The sequence below is a fragment of the Pelophylax lessonae genome (assembly GCF_965119305.1).
Source record: "Pelophylax lessonae genome assembly, chromosome: 2".
NCBI lineage: Eukaryota > Metazoa > Chordata > Amphibia > Anura > Ranidae > Pelophylax > Pelophylax lessonae.
In genome coordinates this window covers 46,728,050-46,751,984 of record NC_138769.1, presented here as the reverse complement: position 1 = coordinate 46,751,984, position 23,935 = coordinate 46,728,050, and the positions used below count along the sequence as shown (strand labels likewise).

The 23,935-nt window shown below is 46.5% G+C and overlaps 1 protein-coding gene across 1 annotated transcript in view; it reads left to right on the top strand.

Annotated features, from left to right (window-relative positions):
• LOC309545909 (bromodomain and WD repeat-containing protein 1-like) overlaps window positions 1-23,935 on the top strand; it is a 348,182-nt gene that overhangs the window by 84,787 nt on the left and 239,460 nt on the right. The window contains exons 5-7 of the mRNA XM_082245330.1: window positions 16,281-16,431; window positions 22,096-22,194; window positions 22,275-22,435. Coding sequence (XP_082101456.1) covers window positions 16,281-16,431; window positions 22,096-22,194; window positions 22,275-22,435 — 411 coding nt within the window. The remainder of the gene's footprint in view (window positions 1-16,280; window positions 16,432-22,095; window positions 22,195-22,274; window positions 22,436-23,935) is intronic.

The window sequence follows — 23,935 nt, the reverse complement described above, 5'->3', positions numbered from 1 at the left end:
AGGGCCAGTTGTCTGCGCTGGCCATTCTTTTTCAACGCCCTCTGGTGTCGAATTCCTTGATCCGCACTTTTATTCAAGGGGTGCGTCATCTGGCTCCCTCTAGGAGGGCACCCTCGCCTCCTTGGGACCTGAATTTAGTTTTATCCGTTTTGCAACGTCCTCCCTTTGAGAACATCCGGGAGATTCCTCTGCTGGTGCTGTCACGGAGGGAGATTCCTCTGCTGGTGCTGTCACGGAAAGGTGCTTTTCTGGTGGCGATCACATCTGCTCGCAGAGTGTAGGAGTTGGCGGCCCTGTCGTGCCGCTCCCCCTATCTGGTTGTTCATAGGGACAAAGTGGTCTTGCGACCTCATCAGTCCTTTCTTCCGAAAGTGGTTTCGGATTTCCATCTCAATGAGGACATTGTCTTGCCTTCGCTGTGTCGAAGGCAAGACAAGCATCCTAAGGAGTTTGCCTTGCATTCCTTGGATGTGGTGAGGGCGATCAGGGTTTACCTTTCGTCTACTGAAAGTCTGATTCTCTTTTTGTCCTTCCTGAGGGACCTCGGAAAGATACGGCTGCGTCTGCGGCAACCATTTCCAGATGGATCAGACAGACGATTGTACAGGCCTATTCAATTAGGGATCAGGTTCCACCTTTCCCTGTCACGGCGCACTCTACCAGAGCGGTTAGTGCGTCTTGGGCCTTCCGCCATCAGGCGTGCGTGTCCCAGGTGTGCAAAGCGGCGACCTGGTCGTCCGTATATACCTTTACTAAATTTTACTAACTTGAAGTTCTGGCATCGGCAGATGCCTCTTTTAGCTGCAAAGTTCTGAGTGCGGCAGTACCTTAGGGGAGACATGGCATTTTTAGCCTGTCTCCTCCTGTTGGGGTTTTTCCCCCTTGGTTATTTTGCTTTCCTGGGTTTGTTCGCTCCTGTTGAGCTTTCCTGTTACCCAGTGTTTTACCTTTCTGGTCAGATAAGGTTCTTTTCTCTGACCTGGGTGCTGCATTGCCTTTTTTGATAAGTTTCCCACCCCTCACATCTACACTGCTTTGGGACGTCCCAGAAGTGCAGACTGTATGAGTGGGCGGCGACTGTAAGAGAAATAAGAATTTTTGTAAGAACTTTACCGTAAAATTCTTTTCTCTGAGTCCTCTGACGGTCGCCGCCCCTACCCCTCTTTTGGGGTTCATGGATCTCTATACTGCTTGCTACCAAACGGATTTGGGAATGCTGCTAGCTGGAGGTATTGGAGCAGAGGAACAGCCCCGTGTAGGTGTGTCTATACAAAGGTTTTGTAAATGTTTTCTAACAAAATCTTATGCCTAACTTACTCCTGTGGATAAGACCAATACCCAGAAGTGCAGACTGTATGAGTGGGCGGCAACTGTCAGAGGACTCAGAGAAAAGAATTTTACGGTAAGTTCTTACAAAAATTCTAATTTTACCTGGGTGAGCTCCTGCTTTTGGTTGAGCTCCATGTTGCCCGGTTGGCTAGGTTTAGCCTCTTGGAGTTGAGGTTACTATCTGGTTGTGTTTTTCCCACCCCTCATGCCTATACTGCTTTGGGACGTCCCACTCCACTCATGGACATGAGGCTGCGTCTGTCGATGGACAATAGAGAAAATATGATTTTTGTAACATCTTACCGCAAAATCTTTTTCTCTGATGTCCATCGACAGACGCAGCACCCGCCCCTCTGTATGTGGATGGTTATTTTGTCTTCACTGCTTGCAACTAAACGGATGTGCTGTGGCAGTGGGGGTTATGCCTGGAGGGACAGCCCCGTGGGCGTGTATATGTTAAGTTTTGTATTAACGTACTGCCTAGACTACTCCTGCAGGTGGCAGCATAACCCACTCAGCTCATGGAGATGAGGCTGCATCTGTCGATGGATTTTACGGTAAGATCTTACAAAAATCTTTTTTCCTACAGCTTACCTGTAAAATCATTTTCTTGGGGTACATCACATCGTTTTTTTTTTTTTTTTCTTTTGTAGTTTTTCAAACACCTAAAAAAAAAAAAAAATATTCAATGGGCTCAACATGCCTCACAGAAAATTCCTTGGGATGTCTACTTTCCAAAAAGGAGTAATTGGGGGGGTTTTGTACTGCCCTGCCATTTTAGCACTTCAAGAAATGAGAGAGGCAGACAGAAAGTAAAAGCTGCGTAAATTCCAGTGTATACACCATAGTTTGTAGACGCTATAACTTTTGCGCAAACCAATAAATATACGCTTATTGAGATTTTTTTTTTTTCTCAAAGACATGTAGCTAAATACATTTTGGCCTAAATGTATGACAAAAATTGAGTTTATTGGATATTTTTTATAAGAAAAAGTAGAAAATGTATTTTTTAATTTTCTGTCTTCTGTCTTCTTTTCATTTTTATCGCCAAAAAAAAAACGCAGAGGTGATCAAATACCACTAAAAGAAAGTTTTACTTGTGGTAAAAAAAAGGACACAAATTTTTGTTTGGGTACAGCATTGCCTTGCTCTATTCACCCATGCCCCCTATGGACTGTTGGATGTTTACATCCACTTATGGCCGGATGTTCTTTCCAGCCATCCAGGTAGGATTGATTGACCTGTCATTCGCATTTCCTGAGTGTGCAGTGTGTGCATAGGCAGTTTTCTGCCTGTGTTGGTTGACCACCCGTCACGGCCGCATGTCATTTCCGCCTGTTGGGCGGGATTTTGCAGCCTGTACATCTCCCCTGGGTGACTGTTGTAGAAATTTCTGGTTGAGACTCTAAATAAAAGATAAATCTGCATATCCAGGAACAGATTCACAGGATGCAATCTCTGTGTTTTAAAATGTCCGTTCATGACAAAATGTATTATTACATGTTATTTTATACATAGAAAATAAAGGGGTGGTATGAGATGTTATTAAAAACTAACAAATAAAAATGTTATTAAAGACTAGCGAATAGAAATAGAACAATTGCAAAAGTAAAACGAATGGTTACTCTTGTCACGATCCAGCATCATTTCCACCTGTACATGAACTGACATCACTCATAGGTGTCATCGTCTTTCGGCTGGACTGAATCGACCATGTGGAGTCGGCCATTGTTTTTGCCTACTCTGGTATATGTCCCCTGGCACCGTATGCTGTCTTCATATTAGTGACTATTCAGGCAAGATTAGCTGATACATTTCCAAACAAGAGAGCCTTCGCCAAACCCTCTTTAAGACCGCCCCTTCTGGTTTCATAAGGGGCGGCCCCTGTGCTGGGTGATCCATTGCTGATATGGTGGGGTCTTGGGAGACCCAGGCATCTTATTGCGGGCCTATATATGTTTGAGACTGGCTGTCTTTTAATAGGTGGTGTTGGACGTACAGTATTTAATCTGCAATGACGGTATGATATAATAAAATAGATTATCTGCCCTCAGTAGGTGGATAGATCCCTTTTTGGGATCTTCAAGGATAGTTTTGGGTCCGAATAGGTTTGTTCAATGCAGCCCTTTTTTTCTTTTGTTACCCCTTATGTCTATAGTGTGATTTGGTAGACTACTTTTGTTGGAAGTCCTAACACATTTTTGGACAGGCAATAATATTTGGGAAGCTGTGGTTTTTGGTGCACCCATTTCTTGGTCTCCCCCTTCAAACTGCAACATATCCGACGGTTTGTCTTTTTTGGCAGGTATTTAAACCCCCCCCCCCTTCTTTTTTTATTATTTTTTTTTTATTCCCCCATATATATTGGATTTGTCATAGATTCAGCCCCCGTTCACACTGGGGCGACCTGTCAGGCGACCTGGTCGCCTGACAGGTCGCCGTAGGTCGCCTGCCATACAGAAGCTATGGACCCGTTCTAATAGGAGCGACACAAGTCGCTCCGACTTAGAAAAAGGGTCCGGAGCTTCTTTGGGGCAACCCGGAGCGACCTGCATAGACTTCAATGTTATGAAGTCTGTGCCGGCCGCTCCGAGGTCGCGGTGCGAGCAGCGCGCCGCGACCTGTGAGGTCGCCCGGCGAAGTAGCGTCGCCCCAGTGTGAACGGTGCCTAACACATACATTTTTATATTTGTTTACACATGTGTATTTCATACATATATATATATATATATATATATATATATATATATATATATATTTCTCTTAGGTCCTCCGACAGTCGCCGCCTCTCCATATTCGTCACTATGGGGTAATTGACCTTTGCTCCGTAGGAGTAGCTAGGCAACAGAATATGTCAATATTAAAGCTTTTAGCATATCCCACCCCCAGGGGGTGGTCCCCTCAGTCAATACCCTCCTGCTTCCTGTATCCATACCTCAGTTTCATTGTCTAGCTATCAGGAGTAGCAGGCTGTTTCTGTGCTGGGGCTTTTTGTCTCAGCCTTTATCTTCTTTTTGATTTTATTTGAGTGTTTTTTTCTCTATCTTTACTTAGCTGTTTATTTCTTCAGCTTTAGTTAGTTCTTCTGATGAAGAGGATCGTGCGGGCTGGGTCTCGGGCTGGCCCCCCTGGTCGCAGGTTGTGGGTCAGTGGCTTCCCAGCCTGCCATCGAGCGTTCAGTCAGGTTTTTTTCCTGGCATGTGTGAACGACCCATCCCTGTTCGCTGCAGGGATGCTGCGGTGAGGTGGCTACCTCACTGGACGCCATGCGGTTTTGCACCGCAGTTCTGCTGCGTCCTGGCTGAGACTCTCCCTGTCCTCTGTACAGCGGCTTGATCGCTTGGGCGGGCTCCCCACGCCGTTCAGAAGGTAAGTGTATCTGTGTGGGGACCTGTCTGTTTAGTGGGTGTCAGTCTGGGACTGACTGACTGTTTTGCTGCCTTCTGTGGGCTACAAGGAGGGGGGCCATCCTGCACTGTTCTGTGTTTCAGACTGTGTGCTTTTTTCTGTGTGACAGGCTGTATGCTGTGGGGCATGATGTGACCATGTTTGTGCATACATGCGGCGGCCGCTGCTGCTGTCCGCCATTGTTTTATTATACTGCAGGCGTGTGATGGCGATTACTATATACAGGGAGCGGCGTTTTTGGGCGCCAAGCGCCGCCATTTTGGCGGCGATCGCTCCAGCCTCATGTCAGCGCTGCATGATCTCTGCCTTTGCATCCTCCTCCGGCGGCCATTTTTTTGTAGCCTTCCATAGGCTTTATAGGAGCGGTCGTTATTGCATCACTTCCTTTTCCCTGAGCACAGCGATCGATGCAGCAGCCTAAGTGATCTCTCCAGGTTTACCTTCTTATTCCTGTATTCATTGCCTAAAGTTTGTACTTCTCCCTGTGGGGGTCGGTGTGTGCTGTGTGTGTGCGGTGGGCTGCGCTCGCCGCGATTTTAAAGGGGCAGTTACCCTTTTTTTCCTGCAAACTTTTGGGGGCATGGATTCTCAGGAAAGCAAATTTCCTCCCACTTTAATGGGAGGCCAAGGGGCTGCTGCTTCTCCCCCTGAGGGGGGCTATTTGGCTACCATTGTGGCTAACCTGGCTGCTCAGGTGCAGATGCTTGTGGCTGCTCAATCCACAAAACGGCCCAGAGTTTCAATCTCCTCTGATTCAGAGGGCGATGGTGATAGGGCGGCTATGGCTGGGGTCCCCTTATCGGGGTCCCGTTCGTCCCTGGACTTTGCAGGGTCGGAAGGGGAGGCAGAGGTTGAAGGGGTTGATGATTCCCCCCTGGCTCGTCTGAAGAGCTTGCAATCATGGATGAATTGGTTGCTTCTATCAAACAAACGCTGCATTTGCAGCATGAACCGTGTCCTTCTGCCGTCCTGGCCTCTTATGGGACGCAGCGGAGACGCAAAACATCGCAGGTTTTCCCTTGCACTGAGGATTTTCAGCGCGCTGTTAGTGAACAATGGCGCAATATAAAGAAGCCTTTTGCTGTGCCAAGTAGGTTCAAGCTGCGTTATCCCTTCACGCCCGCCACTGATGAACGCTGGTGTGTGCCGCCTCCGGTGGATCACGCGGTGGCGGTTTTGAATAAATCTACTGCGATTCCGGCGGAAGATACCCCGGTGTTCCGGGGACCCCACGGACAGGAGACTGGAGTCTCTTGCCCGCCATACTTACTCGGTTACCGGTTCCATGCTATAAGCTATTTTTGCTTCCCTTATGGCAGCTCAGGCTGTCGCGGATTGGACGCAGGTGCTCAGGCGCGTCCTGGTGGCTGATTCTGCCCCGCCGACAACGTTGGCTATGGTGGATCAAATTCATCAGCGTGTCATGTATTTGTGTGATGTGGAATTAGATGTAATCCCTTTGGCTGCACGTGTGCACAGCGTGGCTGTGTTGACACGCCGCTTGATTTGGCTGAAATGTTTGTCTGTGGACCAATCTTCTCGCAAAACTTTAGCTAATCTGCCCTATACGGGATCTCGTCTTTTTGGCGACTCCCTGGATACGCTGATAAAGGGGATCTCTGGGGGTAAGAGCACGCCCAGTCTCACAAGGCTAAGGGTGCTCAAGGTAAGAAGCATGCTTCATTTAGGCCCTCTCAGGGGTCCTTTCGTGCCTTTCGGTCGCACTATAAGGGCAAACCCTTCAAAGGTCAAGGCTCCCAAAAGAAGCCGTGGACAGGTAAGCAGAAGTCCGGCCAGTCCGGGTCCGCTGCCCATAACAATGCGGCCTGAAGGGACGCCCTCACCCAGTTCTGGGGTGGGGGGACGTTTGCTCGGTTTTCTTCAACCCTGGCTGGCCCGTGTTCGGGACAGGTGGGTTCAGGAGATCGTTTGGTCCGGTTACAAGATCGAGTTCCTCTCTCGGCCGGCGAGCAGATATTTCCCTCAAATCTTCAACTGTCTCCGGAGCGTTTGCGGGATCTGCACCTGGTGGTGCGGGACCTGCGGGCTCAGGGAGTGGTGGTTTCCGGTGCCTCACCGGGACAGATTTCGGGGGTTTTATTCAAATCTGTTCACTGTGCCCAGGAAGGAGGGCAAGGTACGTCCAATTCTGGACTTAAAAGCTCTGAACCGCTTTGTGCGGGTTCGCAAGTTCCGCATGGAATCCCTGCGTTCGGTGGTGGCTGCTCTAGTTCCGGGAGAATTCATGGCATCCATCGACTTGAAGGATGCGTACCTTCACATCCCCATTTTCGAGGGTCACCAGAGGTACCTTAGATTCGCCATTGCGGAGGATCATTACCAATTCGTGGCGTTACCCTTCGGTCTCGCTTCGGCTCCGCTGGTGTTCACCAAGGTGCTTGCACCGGTTCTGGCCTTATTGAGAGCCCAGGGTATCTCAATCTTGGGGTATCTGGACGACATTCTGGTTCGGTCTGCGACCAGTCAGGGTCTGGTGAAGGACCTGTCCGTCACAATGCAGACTCTGCAGGAGTTTGGTTGGACGATAAACTTCCCAAAATCGATGCTGTGCCCGTCGGTTCGTCTTCCCTACCTGGAAATGATCCTGGACTCTGTTCAGGCGAAGGTCTTCCTACCGGAAGTCAAGCTCAGGACACTTCAGGACGAAGTCAGGTCCCTTCGGGACGTTCCGTGCTCATCCCTCCGGACGGGCATGAGGTGTCTAGGTTTGATGGTCTCGGCCTTCGAGGCGATTCCCTTTGCCCAGTTTCACACGAGGGGTCTCCAGGCGGAGATCCTGTCCAGGTGGGGCGGGCGACCACAATCTCTGGATCTTCAGATCTCGTTGAGTCTTCGCGCCAGAAGGGATCTTCTGTGGTGGCTGCAGTCCCCGGCGGTGTCGGGGGCAAGTCTTTTCGTCCGCTTTCGTGGACGGTGATCACCACGGATGCCAGCCTGTCGGGCTGGGGTGGTGTTCTGGGTGTTCTGTCCGCCCAGGGTACTTGGTCGGAGGGGGAATTCTCCCTTCTGATCAACATTCTGGAATTGCGGGCGATAAATCTCTGCCTTCGACGTTGGACGGACAGGCTTCTGGGCCGTCCGGTTCGGGTGCAGACGGACAATGCCACAGCGGTGGCCTACATCAACCACCAAGGGGGCACCAGGAGTGCCCAAGCGGCTCGGGAGGTGGCCGATATTCTGTCCTGGGCCGAGACGCACGTCCCGGCAATCACGGCGGTTCACATTCCGGGGGTGGAGAACTGGCAGGCGGATTATCTGAGTCGCCAGACTCTGTACCAGGGGGAATGGTCGCTCCACCCGGATGTCTTCCAGATGTTGTGCGCGAAGTGGGGTCTCCCAGATGTCGACCTGTTCGCGTCTCGTCTGAACAACAAGGTAGGAAGGTTCGTGGCAAGGACGCGCGATCCTCGGGCAGACGCGTCGGACGCGTTAGTGGCTCCGTGGCATCAGTATCGACTGATGTATGCGTTCCCACCAATTCAGTTGCTATCCCGGTTCCTTCGCAGGTTGTCCTCGGAACCGCTCACGGTGATTCTGGTGGCGCCAGACTGGCCTCGCCGGTCTTGGTACGCAGACCTCGTGAATCTGCCAGTCGACGCTCCATGGCGTCTGCCTCTTCGAGAAGATCTTCTGCCTCAAGGACTGATATTCCATCCTGCTTTACAGTCGCTGGCTTTGACGGCCTGGCTGTTGAAACCGAGGTCCTGAAGGATAGGGGTCTCTCCCCGGAGGTCATTCATACTTTGATCAACGCTAGAAAGGCCTCTTCGGGGAAGATTTACTACCGTACTTGGAAGGCCTATTTTGCCTGGTGTGAGTCCAGGGGGTTTTCCCCTCGCTCATACTCAGTGTCTAGGGTGTTGTCTTTCCTTCAAACGGGTGTGGACCAGCGTTTAGCGTTGGCCACGATTAAGGGTCAGATTTCTGCGCTGGCCGTTCTTTTTCAACGCCCTGTGGCGACTAATTCTCTGGTTGGCACCTTTGTTCAAGGTGTGCGACACCTGGTCCCTCCTCGGAGGGAGCCTTTGCCTCCATGGGACTTGAACCTCGTTCTGTCCGTGTTGCAACATGCTCCCTTTGAAAAGATCAGAGAGATCTCATTGCTTCTGTTGTCTAAGAAGGTCGCTTTTTTGGTGGCGATCACTTCGGCTCGCAGAGCTGGCAGCCTTGTCCTGCAGGTCTCCGTATCTGGTGCTTCACTTGGATAAGGTGGTCTTGCGACCTAATCCTTCTTTTCTTCCGAAAAGGATCTCGGAATTTCACCTCAATGAGAACATTGTCTTGCCTTCATTTTGCGCGAAGCCTAAGCATCCGAAGGAGGTGGCTTTACATTCCTTGGATGTTGTTCGGGCGATCAGGGTTTACCTGTCAGCGACTAAATCTTTTCGCAAGACGGATTCTCTCTTTGTCCTTCCTGAGGGACCTCGGAAGGGCTTGGCGGCGTCGGCTTCTACCATCGCCAAATGGATCAGACAGACTATTGAGCAGGCATATGTTTTGAAGGGAAAAGTTCCCCCTATGCCTGTGAAGGCGCACTCTACCAGATCTCTGAGTACGTCTTGGGCCTGTCATCATCGGGCTTCTGTGGCCCAGGTGTGCAAGGCGGCGACTTGGTCGTCCGTTCACACCTTCTCAAAGTTCTACAAAGTGGATGTTCAGGCATCGGCAGATGCTTCCTTTGGCCGCAAGGTTCTTAGTGCGGCAGTACCTTAGGGTCCCTTATTTTTGGGCCCTTGGCTGTTTGGGTTGTTTTTAATCCCTAGGTTATTTGTTCTTCCTGGGTTGTTGCTCCTGTTGAGCAAAGTTTTTTTTTCATGCTGCCCAGCTGGTTTCCTTCCTTTGGTAAGGTTCCTTTCTCTGATGTGTGTCCTGCGTTGCCTTAGGCGCGGCTGCGTTTCCCACCCCTCATGTATGCACTGCTTTGGGACGTCCCCATAGTGACGAATATGGAGAGGCGGCGACTGTCGGAGGACGTAAGAGAAAACGGAATTTTTGTAAAATCTTACCTGTAAAATTCCTTTCTCTGAGTCCTCCGACAGTCGCCGCCCCCGCCCCTCTTTTGGGGTTTGTTTATGTACTCTACTGCTATTCTACTGAAACTGAGGTATGGATACAGGAAGCAGGAGGGTATTGACTGAGGGGACCACCCCCTGGGGGTGGGATATGCTAAAAGCTTTAATATTGACATATTCTGTTGCCTAGCTACTCCTACGGAGCAAAGGTCAATTACCCCATAGTGACGAATATGGAGAGGCGGCGACTGTCGGAGGACTCAGAGAAAGGAATTTTAAAGGTAAGATTTTACAAAAAGTCCGATATATATATATATATATATATATATATATATATATATATATATATATATATATATATATATATATATATATATATATATATATATATATATATATATATATAATATATATATAATATATTATACACACACACAACATCTGTGAAGTATAGGCGGACAACAAAAGCCCTGAAGAAGTGGAATATTTACACTGTGTAACATGTTGTCCCATTTTGTATTGTCTTTAATTCGTAATGTCTTAGGGGCTCTATGTGGCCCTTGATGTAATGTGGCCGTGTTTGTGATATTGGATGTTTAATAAATATATCTTTGTACATTTTAATAACTTTTGTGTTGCAATTGGATACCCATTGGGAATTACCAGCCCATTTTTTCTCTATGGGGTTAAATCCCCTCCTTTTTCTTGCATAAAAAAATATTTTCTTTTTTTTTTCTGCTCTGATTCACTTCATCATTTTTACGCTTACTAGTGAAAGAATGACTACAACCTAAAATGTCATCTAGAGTGGGGAAAAAAATAATTTGCTCTATGTAGAATATGGAAAAATTATTAATTGCAGAAGCATGATGTGTAGTTAGGGTTTTAATGTGTTTTTTCTTATTTCTCTGAAAGGTATGCTTTATTAGCATAAAACACACTAGTGATTTTAAAGTACACAATAATGATGCCTTAACCCCTGCACACCCATTGTATGTAAATATGCAGCCCCACTGGACTGTGCTTTTTTAATTAGGGGGCTGCATATTTGCATATCTCCCTATGTGCCGGGAGCGTGCCGCACAGTGTGCTCCTAGCACGTAGACTGGGGTCTCACGGAGGGCCCCGTACTAACGATCGGGGACCGGAACTCCCAATTCCGGGTAACCTGATCACTGTCTCTGGTTCGCTATCAAAGTGATCAGTCACTGTGGAGCCGCCCCTGTTTTCTTTTCTCTGTGAATGGAGGAAAGAGATGCATCATATCTCTCTCTCTCCTTGCAGAAAAAAGTGTGTAAAAATAAATAATAGCATAAAATGAAAAAAATACCTAGATTAAGGTTTGATCTAGTTCAGTGCCAGGGTTAGTGTTTGGGTCAGGGTCAAGGTCAGGTTTTTTTTTTTTTTTTAATAGTGTCCATTAGGGCTGCAACGACACATCAACGTAATCGATTACGTCGACTACGTAAATACTTTGACGTGCGTGAAAGGCATTGACGCGTCACATGTGACTTCACACGCCCCCTGCTCGTGCCGGCTGTTCTCCTCCCCCTCCTGCACAAGACATGAAAAGACCAGGAAAGACATGAAACACGGAAAAGACTGAGACATGAAAAGACCGGGAGATAAGGGAGATAAGGTAGCAATAAACTTTATTGGCATGACATTAATTAATGCAGACTCACATGGAGGTGGATGCTTTTCCTCATGTGATTCTGCATTAATGTCATGCAAATAAAGTTTATTGCTACACTCAGGGCCGCCTGTTTTTCCTTTTCTGTTTGCCAGCGGGACCCTTGCTTCTGCCTGTCAGAGCTGCCCTTTGTGAACTAGAAGTCCTGGCCACCCATGTAGACTGCCCTCTTCCATCAAATTGGGGACCCATCCCTCGGCACAAGCGCCCAACACATTCTTTTTGTTATTTGACTCAGCTATGTCGGTGTCAGTGTTTGCTGCAACCCCTGCTGTGAGAAGGCAGGGACAGACTGGAGGATAGCTGCAGCACCTCTCTGTACTGGCCAACATTAATGGCAAGGGTCCTCATAGGGCAATAAAACTGAGAAAAGCTGCTTAAGGGGGATTAGTTTGTTTGGTTACTTTTTCATTGTTTCTCCACTTAAGCCCCGGAAGATTTTACCCCCTTCCTGACCAGGGCCTATTTTGCGATTTGGCACTGCGTGACTTGACAATTGCGCGGTCGTGCGACGCTGTACCTAAACAAATTTGACGTCCTTTTTTCCCCCACTAACAGAGCTTTCTTTTGGTAGTATTTGATCACCTGTGCGATTTTTACTTTTTGCGCTATAAACAAAAAAACAGCGTCAATTTTGCAAAAATAACAATATTTTTCAAAATTTTTTTATATGAAATTCCCCCAAAAAAAAGTAAAAACAAAATTTTTTAACATTTTGGGCAAATTATTTTTTTTTTTCCATAGGTTTGGTAAAAAAAAATCGCAAAAAGCGTATTTTCATTGGTTTGCGCAAAAGTTATTGCGTTTACTAACAAAGGGAAAGATTTTTGTCATTTTTGTTGTTTTTTTTTTAACGCGTAATGGCGGCGATCTGCGATTTTTTTTTTTTTTTTTTTGCGGGACTGCGACATTGCGGCGGACAGATCGGACCCTTGACTGACATTTTTGACACTTTTGGGGTTACCAGTGACATTTCTACAGTAATCTGTGCTATACATATGCACTGTAACTGTAAAATTACACTGGCGGTGAAGGGGTTAACTTTTTTAAGAGGGAGGGGTTATGTGTGTCCCTAGGGGCGTGATTCTAACTGTGATTGGCTGTGGCTTGAGGTGTAGGAACAGTGATCAACGGTCCTACATAGTAGAACCGTATGATCACCATTCCTACACAGGGGAGAATGACAGGCGGCTTGTTTACATCAGCCACCTGCCTTTCTCCCCCTCCACCCGACAATCGCGAGTGACCGGCGGACATCAGGTCCGCCGGTCACACGCGCGGGGGGGGGGCTCCGTGACCACGCGAGAGCGCGCCTCCGGCGGCGCGCGCTTGCTCCCTAGACCCTCACAGGCTAGCGACGTAGCCCTACGTCGCTCTGCCTGTGAGGGGCTGACCACCGACGTAAATAGTCGTGCGGCGGTCAGCAAGTGGTTAAAAGGGACAATAAATGATATTCCCTATTCTCCCAAAAAAAATGAATCCATACGCATCCACCACTTAACCACTTGGCACTTTCACCCCCTTCCTGCCCAGGTCAATTTTCAGCGCTGCCACACCCTGCACGACAATTGCACATTCAACACTGTACCCATACACATTTTTACCATTTTGTTTTAGACCGACAGATTTCTTTTGGAGTTATTTAGTCACCGCCTGTGTTTTTTTAGATTTTTGTTAAAAAAAAAGGCCAAAAAGTTTGAAAAAAAAAAAAAGGTTTTTCTTAGTTTCTGTTATAACATTTTGTAAATAAGGAATTCATTTTTCTCCTTCACTGATGGGCACTAATAGGCTGTACTGTTGGGACTGCACTGATCATCAGGTAGATGTCCCCTGTGTGGATTGTCGCTTTCCAGCTCTCCACACATGCGGTCAGTGTGAGGAGAGGACTTATCTTTAGCGCAGAAATGTTTCCTTTTTTACACTTTATTTTTGACACTTCATTTTTGTATACTGTAAAAACTTCAACCACATTGAATTATTTTTTGGAAAAAATTTAACAAAAGTTGAAATATTATATTAGAACTTGTATGCATAATTTTTTGTAAAGTTATTCAAATGATTAATTAGCTAATCAAAAAAAGAACACAAAAATAATCGTTAGATTAGTCGACTAATCGGAAAAATAATCGCTAGATTAGTCGACAGACAAAATAATCGTTAGTTGCAGCCCTAGTGTCCATTAGTGTCAGTGTGTTTTTAGTTGGGATAAAAAAGCAAAATACACCCTATTGTTTTTGGGCTTTACTACAGGTACTAACAACAACTAACATACACATATGTGGTATTGCTGCGATTGTCCGGAGCAGGAAAATATAGTTTGGGTTCTTTGCTGGTAGGTTATGGTAGTAGCAAGAAATATACAGCTGAATTTAAAAAATAAAAGTTTCTCTTTTGTTCATCAATGGTCACAGCGCTCTATAAATCATAACTAGTGGGTTATATTGCCTCCTCCAGGAGTAGGACTAGGCAGAGCAAAAAACATCTGGCTACACCTATGGGCTGTTCTCAGCTTGATATATAACCTACCTCTCTGCTCTAGGTAATCGGTTTTATTCTGTATAGTTAGGACCTAGGCTCCTGGCTGGGATCTCTGGTCCTAGCAATTTTCTCCTTCCTTACATCTTTTTTATTCCTCTCACCGCGCTATGTGTCTATGGATGCACACAGGCTGGCTCGGAATCAAGCCCACATTCAGCTTGCTATGGGGGCACACAAAAAAAGGGGAGTTAAGAGTGCCAGCGGGGGACCCCAGAAGAGGAGGTCCGGGGTCATTTGGTGAAAATCCATTGCACAGAGCAAACCTTTAACTGCTTTTAAAGTAATTGTAAAGGCTGAAGAGTTTTTCCTTTTTATGCATTCTATGCTAGAAGGTAAAAAAACCTTCTTGCTTGGAAGCCTCGGCTTTTCGGGGGTCTCTCTCTCATTTACTGAAACACAGCAGCGGCAGCCATTGCCTCCCACTGCTGTCAATCGCAGCCAGTGAGGAGCTAGCGGGCCAGGTCTGAGCAGCCGGTCTGTTATAGAAACGCAGAGTGGGGCCCGGGAGTGAGCCTTGGGTGACCTGAGGGAGGATTAGGGCTGCTCTGTGCAAAACCATGGCACAGAGCATGTGAGTATGGCATGTTTTTTTTTTTTTTTTTTTAATCCAAGCTTTTAATATACCTTTAAATTCTCACACCCAACAGCCAGAGTGAAACCTGTCTTGAAAGTTTTCAACCTGACTTCTCAAGTAGTGAGAGGGGAAGTTGCTTGGCACATACTTTCTGGTGTCAAACTGAAGTGTATTCCAGAGAACTCTTTAGAGACTATCACTTTTTGACAGGGCAAAGTGATAAAATCTGTTTCTAAGAATTCACTGCCCATGTTGTAGTCTCCATTACCAGCGAGATCCTACCTCCACTGCATAGGAACCCCAATGTATTCAGTTATGGGGGATCATGTAACCTTCTCCCGCTGTTTGTGCTCTGGTGTAGCAGCCAACCACTAGACCTGAGCATGGTCACATGATGGGGAGAGGGGGTTAATTGGGATTATAGGCACGCGCCACCACTTACCCTCCATAGCTTATGATGCAGGCAAAACATTGGGTTCCAGTGCCGGCAGCAGTAGCTGTGTGGAATCACTTGCAGCGTGTCTAAACAGGAGCTGGGACCTTTTTTTAAGCTGGCCATACATGGCAGTTTAACATTTTTAAAACCGAAAAAATAGATTCCTTCACTCACAAATTAATAATGAATGCACTGATCAGTGACTGCAGCTGATCTGCTAAAGCTGCTAATTGATGGTAAAATTTAGTAACGTGTACCTTTGACAAACTTTAAACAATCAAGCAGGGGAGTCCACATGCTGACTGAATTTTGGTCAATGTTTGGCCAGCTCTAGAAATACATTGCTTGTGTTTTAGGTGCTTTTTATTTTATTTTTTTTTTTATGCACAAAATTGTGTCTTGGTGCATTGCTTGGCTTGAAAAGCACTGGGATTTGAGGTTTGTTATAAAACCTTCTGTGATTCTGAAATCGCTTCATGTGTTTCTCTTCTCCCCTCTCTCCAGTGGTCTTTTTGTTTTTGTTTGGATTTTTAACAAAAGCTCAGTCTAAGGATGGCCATACATTAGACAATTTCCTTGTCCAATTTTCCTTTTAGATTTACCAAAACGAAACATTTTCAATTTGTATGCAATCAGGCAGGCCCTTGCACTATATAGTTGAAGGTAAATCGAAAGGAAATTGAATAAGAAAATAGTGTAATGTATGGCCAGCCTAACCTCAAAACTTTCAAAGCACTCCTGAGATGTCTTGTTTTTTTTTTTTTTTTTTCTTTCTTTTTAGACAGGGCTTTATCTCAGCCCGGCATTGCAATTGTAATAAACATTATTGCTATAAATGCTTTTATGCCCTGACACTCATTACAACAAAAAGAGCATGAAAACATCTTTGACATAATAGAATATGTCCAGTTGAATGTTACTAGCCCCTATTATCTCTACCAGGGTTTCTCAATCAGGGTTCCATCGGTGGTTTCTAGGGGGTCCTTGAGCAATAAGGAATTTCTGCCTCTCCGATAAATACCCAATGACACCATCAATCTTTTTAGCTATGTGTAAGAGGGGAATTCTTCCCAATGACCACAAGTGTAAGGACCGTCACACTAATGTATCATGAGTTGTAGACAGCAATTTTTAGCAGGGGTTCCCTGAGACTGGAAAGTTTTATTTTAAGGGTTCCTCTGTGTTAAAAAGGTTGAGAAAGGCTACTGTATACCATGACCTGAATTATATGAGAACCTTCTTGGATAATGTGATTTTATCTGCTTGCAGGTATCGGCTAACAAGTGTGTAGCGCCAGACCATTTGCTGAAATTATGTCAGAGTTTAACAACATTTCTTGATAACCACTCTCCAGCAAACCTATCCAGAGCAAGTTCACTGCTTGGCCTTGTCAAACCATCAACATTACGTACAGAAAAAGGTATATTACTCATTGATGAATTCATTCTTTCTTTCTTTCTGTTTAAAGGAACCTCTACCGATGGAAAAATGTAGGCTGACTTTCTTGACCGGTTTCAGAGATGTCCTTTGCCTGTCTGTGGTTGGTTTAAAGCCCAACTCCATGGAAAAAAAAAAAATTGCAGTGGGACCTGCTTTGCAAGGAACACTTGGTTATTTCTAGGGGATTTCAGAACAGGCTGTATTATTTATCTTCTACCCTGCTCTGACCCCTACCTCCTCTGAAGCACTTTCTGAAAGGGAAGGGGGAGCTCAGCATCATGTACAACACAGGGATATTAATCCTGTATTGTACTTTTGGATGCTGGATTGGGACCAAAGCCATTCACAGGTTACAGAGGAGCTCCAGGATTTGAGTGGCAGGCCCCCCCGTCTACCTAAAAAACACATCCACAATCCATAATAAGAGCACAGTCATCTAGTCTCCTCTGTATTTGTGTTTCCCTCAGCCTGTCAGAAACATTGAAATGGTTTGTGTGTTTCCTCAGCCCTTAATGCTAGTTGTGGGGGCTTCCCAGTATGCTGTATGCTCCACCATGATTTCAGAAATTGTGGCCCAGGAGTTAGTTGTATATCTGAGTTTTTCTATTGTGAAACCTTCCCATCACGTTTTTTGTTTTTTTCCAAGTGTTCTTTTCCACCTGAGGAGAAGCAACTAACCCCAAGGTCTGAGCCTTTAGTAAAACCCACCCTAACTCACATTTCATCAGACTGTCGAGGAGCTCTCCATGGCCAGCTGAGTTCCTGTGAGTTAATTAGTCCAAACAAAATATTCCTCACGCACACATTCTTGAAAATGGTTATTGCAGCACCTAGGATCACTGCTGCCATTTTCAAGAACATGGGCAGTAAAAAGCTTGATTACGCCTATGGGGCAGTCAGGAAGTATACTCCCACTTTCTCAGCTATAGGCACTCAGTTTTTTTTCTGCCTAGGGAGTAAGGACCCTAGTTCCTTGCTGGGATCTCTGTTGGCAATTTTTTTCCCCGTTTTCCCCGTTTAAATGGAACTTTTTCCTATCTTTGTTTTTTTGTTCCTGTGAGAATCTACAATCAACTGCCGGACTAGGCGAGGGACTGGATAATTTTGTTCAAGAGGGTCCCCCCAGTCTGGCCAGCGAGCGCGCACCAGCCTCAGCTCCGTGCTAGGTCGGCCGCGACATAGCCCCATTGGATGGGGGCTGGCCTGGGAGTTAAACGTCTCGCGAGGGCGCAGATGACCTGGCCTCTGCCTGAGTCGTATCGTTCCTCCTGACCGACAGCCCCCAATTCCGATTGGGAGGGGGGTTTGTCTGGAGCGGGGCCCACCCTGTTTCCTGGTATGGAAAACAGCTGTCCCCCTCTTCCCCTGGAGGGTTTTGGGGTGGACGTTGGCCCCTCCCTGGGATGGTGGGACCCCAGGGTTCCCCTCCTTCGCCACAGCCTTTCTAAATTCATCCTCTTAAGGGGGGCTTGTTGGAGCCACCCTGGGGGTTGGTGCCTAGAGCAGGGATGTTCTCTGGGCTCTCTGCTGCAGTTGTTGGGCTGGGGGAGCGGATGGTTTAGCATCCGTGGGTCCGCACCTCACGCAGCCGGATCCGGCCAAAAATGTAGGCCTCGGCTTTGCGGCCTACTGGTCAGGAGCTATGTGGGGTGGCCCCAGTGAGGGTGGCTAAAGCCTCCACTCATCATTTGGGCATCTGCCTGGCTGGGACCTGTGCACTTGCGGCTGGGCCGCCATAAAAATTTAGACCGCTTTTGCGCCATGCGGCCAGATTGGCACCTCCACCGAAAGTGGTGGCGGTTTATTTTTTGATGGCAGCTATGCCGCCATCATTGCGTAGGGCACCTGACACTTTTTTTTTTAGCGCTGCGGGACCATCGGGTTACCCTGCCTGCGTATCCGCGTCACGGCAGCCCCCTTTTTAAAGGGGCGATTTCCTATTATGTGGGCCTCTATAGAAGAGCTCAGAGGGCGACCCTCTTGTTTTTCTTTGTGGGGTCCAGTAGGTGGGCTCTTGGTCTTCGTCCGCTTTGCAGGATCGCAGTCGGCGGCCCTCCCCAGATCCTGAATCTGATTTGGCGGACCCCTACTGGGTTTGCGTCCACGCACCCTGAGTGCTCAGATAGTGAGGATGATTCCTCTGCTCCTCTAACGGCGCATGAAAAGGTGCAGGTTGATGCACTGATTGTGTCTGTCTGTGAAACTTTAAAACTGAAGGATGCTGCTGATGCTGCTGATGCTGCGTCGGAGGTGCTGGTCCCTTTAGTTTCCACAGGAAAGCAGCGAGGGTGTCTCCCTTTTCTGCTTACTTTGACAACATTGTCTCAAAACAGTGGGGTTGTCCAAAACACACTCTTGTGATCCCTTTTTTGCGGTATTGCTATGCGGTAGCCTTTTGAGGATACCCTGCTTAAAAAGTGGTTGGTCCCATCTGTAGTGGACTCGCCTGTTTCCGGGTTAAATAAAGCTACCCTAATTCCGGTTGAGTCCCCAGCCTTTAAAGATCCGGCTGATTGGAGGGCTGAGGCTCTAGCCCACCATATTCACTGTGGCTGCTTCAGCACTTAGGCCGGTATTTACTATTGCCCTGGTGTCGCAAACTCTGACCGAGTGGGCTAAACTTTTACGCCAGGACCTGGAGGGGAATCCGCTTCCCCCTGCCTTTGCGGAGCTGGTGGATCAGTTAGTCCAGGGGCTATAGTTTATCTGATGCCTCTTTAGATGCGGCTCCTTTGATTTCTAGGTTGTCTGTATCAGCAGTGGTCCTTCAGCATATTAACTGGCTGAAATGCTGATCTGCGGACTAGACTTCTAAGAAGGCCTGATCTGATCTCCCCTTTGTAGGGGATCGCCTGTTTGGAGCTTCCTTGGAATGACATCATTGTGGGTCTCACAGGGGGGGGAAGAGTACGCTTTTTTTTTTTTTTTTTTTCCCCCGCAGGCTACCAAGGGCAAGGAGCCATGTTGTAGATTTGGGCCATTCTTCTCGTCTTATAAAAGGCCTTTTCATCCCTCAGGGTCTCAGTCAATTCAGTGAGGCTACAAGATCGAGTTTGTCTTATCCTCTGGAAAGGTTCTTCCCTTCCAACCTGCACTTGTCCTCAGATCACTTGCAGAGTCTCTTTGGGGCAGTGCAAGACTTGTTACTTCAAGGGGTGATTGCCCCAGTTCCGACTTTGGAACATTTTCAGCGGTTTTACTCAACCTTCTTTACAGTTCCCAGGAAGGAAGGCAAGATACCTCCAATTTTGGACCTCAAGGCACTAAACTACTTTGTGCGGGTACAGAAGTTCCGAATGGAGTCCATTCGCACGGTAGTGGCGTCCCTACCTCTGAGTTTTTCTTTATTCTTTCGACATCAACGCCTACCTTCACATTCCAATATGTGTCAGTCACCAGCGCTGCCTCCGTTTTGCTGTGGGCGAGGAGCATTATCAGTTGTGGCATTACCCTTTTGGTCTCACCTCCGCTCCTCAGGTCTTCACAAACGTGTTGGCCTCGGTGCTTGCATTATTGCGTCAGCAGGGGATCGCGGTACTGGGGTACCTGGACAATCATCTTCTGCGAGTGGAGTTTGACTGCTCTAATGGGACAACTTGGAAATTACTCTGCAAACTCTGAGGGGGTTCAGGTGGGTTCTGAACCCCCCCCCCCCCAAGCTTCTTCCAAGACTCCTGTGCAGGATGAAGGCAGAAGGGATTTCGGTTATTCTAGTGGCTCCAGACTTGCCGGTCTTGGTAGGCTGATCTGGTACGGCTGGTCAACGATGCTTCTTGGAGACATCCTTTCAGGGAAGATCTGTTGTCCCAAGGGCCAGTATTCCATCCTGCTTTAGTCTCTGACTTTTAACGGCTTGGCTGTTAAAAGCCAGGTGTTGAAGTATAGAGGTTTGTCTGAATCGGTGATCCCTACGCTGTAAAAGGCTAGAAGATCTACCTCTAGGGAGATGTGCCGTCGTTTAAATGTGTAACGTTTGGCAGGTGGCATCGCTACAAGTCAGGTCAACTTTGCCACTGATGCAAAGCTTGCAGCCCCAACATGTAAACACCCCCACCTGCTTCCTATTGCAGCTTGAGGGGTGTGGTTGGTGGGTGGCAGAAACGCTGCTCAATCAGGCATTTTTGCTGCCCTCCTCCCGACCGTAAGTCTAAACATAGCCCAAGGCCTTGATCACGCGGGGCATAATGCTACAAGGCAGTGTGAGGGATGCACAGGTGTTCCGGGCATTCCTGTGCATGCAGTCCCATTCATGTAAATTGAGATGCAGCAGCTTCAAGGACACAGCCACTGCTTCCAACTTGACATCCATGTGGGTGCATGTCCCTGAACTCACTATCTGCCTTTGAATCCATGCACCTACATCCGCGTGGATGTCAGATCTGTCCTTGCAGCTGCTGCGTCCCAATTGACATGAATAGGGATGCACAGAATACCTGTGCATCCCTGTGCAGGTAAAAACAGCCCCCATGGGCGTACGCTTTAGCACACCCAACTAAACAAGGCCTTAGTAGAAATTAAGCAGGAATTACGTAAGTTATATTGTGTTTGTGTGGAAATAAGGATGTGTTTTTTTTTTGTGAAAATAGTGATTTGATAAACATTTGCGCTAATACCGCTGGGCCTTAAAAATCAGTAGCATCTTCTTATTCTAGAGGTCATGCTTTCAGAAAATATTGGTTTGTGGGTCTTTTACAAATTCTGAAAGCTGTGCGGGAAAAATAAAAACCTTTTAGATTTTTAGAGAAATTTGGATATTTACTTTTTTGCTTGCGTTTGATTTTCATCATTTCACAAAAAAATGCAATTTAAAAGTTACAAATATTTATTAGCTCAATACAGGTTAAGCTTTTATATTTAGTCGGAATTTAGCAGTAATTTTGTAAAGTTTTCTGTGTTTTTATGTGCTAATAATGATTTTGGTGTATTTTTTAGCAAAAATATTGTTTTGATAAACATTTGCAAAAATATCTTGGGGCCTCAATCAGTACCAGCGTTTGGTTCTACTGGTCCTGTGCTTTCAAAAAAATCATGATTTTGGGGGGTCTTTTACAAACTCTAAATATATACATGAAAAATAAAAAACCAAAAGGAAAAATTGCAAAAATGGTCCAGCCAGCTGAGTTTAAAAGTGGAGCACAGGGTTTTGTAGCGAAAAGTTTAAAGCGTATGTCAAGGCAAAATTGTTCAAAAAAGGTTTGTGCATCCCTTGAATGTATTATACATGCACATTTCTCCATGTTTTATCCCTTTCAACACACTGCAAATATAGAAAAATAATTTGATGTGCCAGAAATCCTTCCTTCTGACAACACACTGAACACAGTGTATATTGGCTATGGATTCCAAAAAAATGGTGTCAGCCCTACGCTTACGAATTACAAAACACACTCTTCATTGCCACCCCCAAAATCTTAGCACTTTTTCTTGTGCACAGGCCCAGAAAGTTATCAACTCTCTCAATTTTTGGCAAAATCGACAGGTACTTTTTGCACTTTTACAAAATAGCAGTTTCAATGCTATATTTAGCAGACGAAAAGGGCGCAAACGAGAAGTTGTTAGTGTTTACACTTAAAAGCTTAATTTCTAGTCACTCTCCTATGCCTGTTTTTTTTTTTCATACTATGTTGTTTTTACATGTCTTCAGGTCACAGAAATGTTCAGTGGAGCCAGAAATCATTTGCCACTCTTCAGCGTGGCAGACCGCCAGAAGTGCCTGTTACTAGGAGGAATCCACCATTTGTTGGTATGGCAAAATCCTGTCCGTGTGTATGCTGCATCTGATAACATACACTAATCACACTCACTACTTTTTTTGTGTTTTAGTGGATGTGCATCAAGGGAAACATCTTACCGGAGCCATGCAGTTCGCTTCTGCATTTCCTGTAACCATGTACCAGCAGATAAAGATGCAGAAGAGGATTCTGGGTCATCTCTCTTCTGTCTACTGTGTTGCATTTGACCGAACAGGTCAAAGAATTTTTACTGTGAGTTTGCTGATTCTTAATCAATAAATGAACAATGTTTAAAAAATGCGGAAAACCCTTTACTCCCAAAACAAAGAGGGCAGGGAAAGGTAATTGGGACTTTATATGTGCCATCGAGAAATCACACAAAATTTAACATATCTGTAGTTCTTTTATTACATCTTTCTAAAAGTCCTACATAGAACAAAGGGCATAATTAAAAGCACTGGGTTTGTGTATATGATGAATATGTTCAATGTTCACAATATGTACAATTTTTAAAGGATAAGGTTACCTATAGTTCACCTTTAGCAACATGTTACACATGTATTTAGGGTGTAACATGTATCTGGTTACACCTGCACCTTAACCCCCCCTTCTCTCCCCCCCCCCCCCAAAGAGTTAAGTGAGTGAATGAACCAAGTCCCGTCTGCCACCTTGGTAGATAGCTTGTAGTTGTCAATTAACTGTGAGGGCGCTGGTGGGTGCCCTTGTAGTTCATTGCTCTTCCTGCACTGCAATAACTGTCATGCAGGAGGTACAGGCAGATAGCTGTGCTGTGTGGGGGACTCCCGATATAGAACTGTTGACCTCTCATTTCAACAGGAAGGTGCAGAGGTTCGTAGCAAGGTCTTAGAACCCTCTGGCCGACGCCATGGTCGCTCTAGTATCATTTATTGAACGCCTTTCCTCCGCTTACTCTTCTGCCAAGACTTCTGCGAAGGATCGAAGCAGAAGGGATTCTGATCATTCTAGTGGCTCTGGGCTGGCCTTGCAGGTCCTGGTACATAGACCTAGTAAGGCTAGTTGCCAATATCCCTTGGAGACTCCCTCTCAGAGAAGATCTGTTAAGTCAAGGACCGATCTTCCTTCCTGCTTTACAGTCACTAGCTTTGATGGCCTGGCTACTAAAAGCCAGGTGTTGAAGGATAAGAGGGGTGTCTGAATTGTTGATTCCTACGAAAATCTACTTCTAGGAAGATTTATCATTGAGTCTGGAGGGCGTACATTACTTGGTGTGAGTCTTGGTGGTGTCCCCCTCCCCCCTGTTCCTTCTCTGTATCTTGTGCCTTGGAGTTTCTCCAAAGAGGTTTAGATCAGCGTTTGGTCTTGGGTACCATCCAAGGCCAGATATCTGCCCTGGAGATTCTTTCAAGGCCCGTTGACCACAAATGCCTTGGTTCAAAGCTTTTTTTCAGTGGGTCCACAACCCGAACAAAGGTTCACATAGACAAGGTGGTGCTTCGTACCGGTCAGTCGTTGCTTCCTAAAGTCGTCACTGCTTTCCATTTAAATTAAGGCGTTGTGTTGCCTTCTCTGTGTCCTAAGCCTAAGCATCCTGAAGAAATTGCCGTACGTTCTTTGTATGTGGTACAGGCAGTCGGTGTACCTGGCGGCGACTGAGTTGTTCTTGAAATCGGATTCTCTGTCCTTGCGGATAGACCCAGTAAGGAGATGGCCGCGTCTGCTGCAACCATTTCCAGATGGATCAGACAAATGTTGGTGCAGGCCTATTCCATT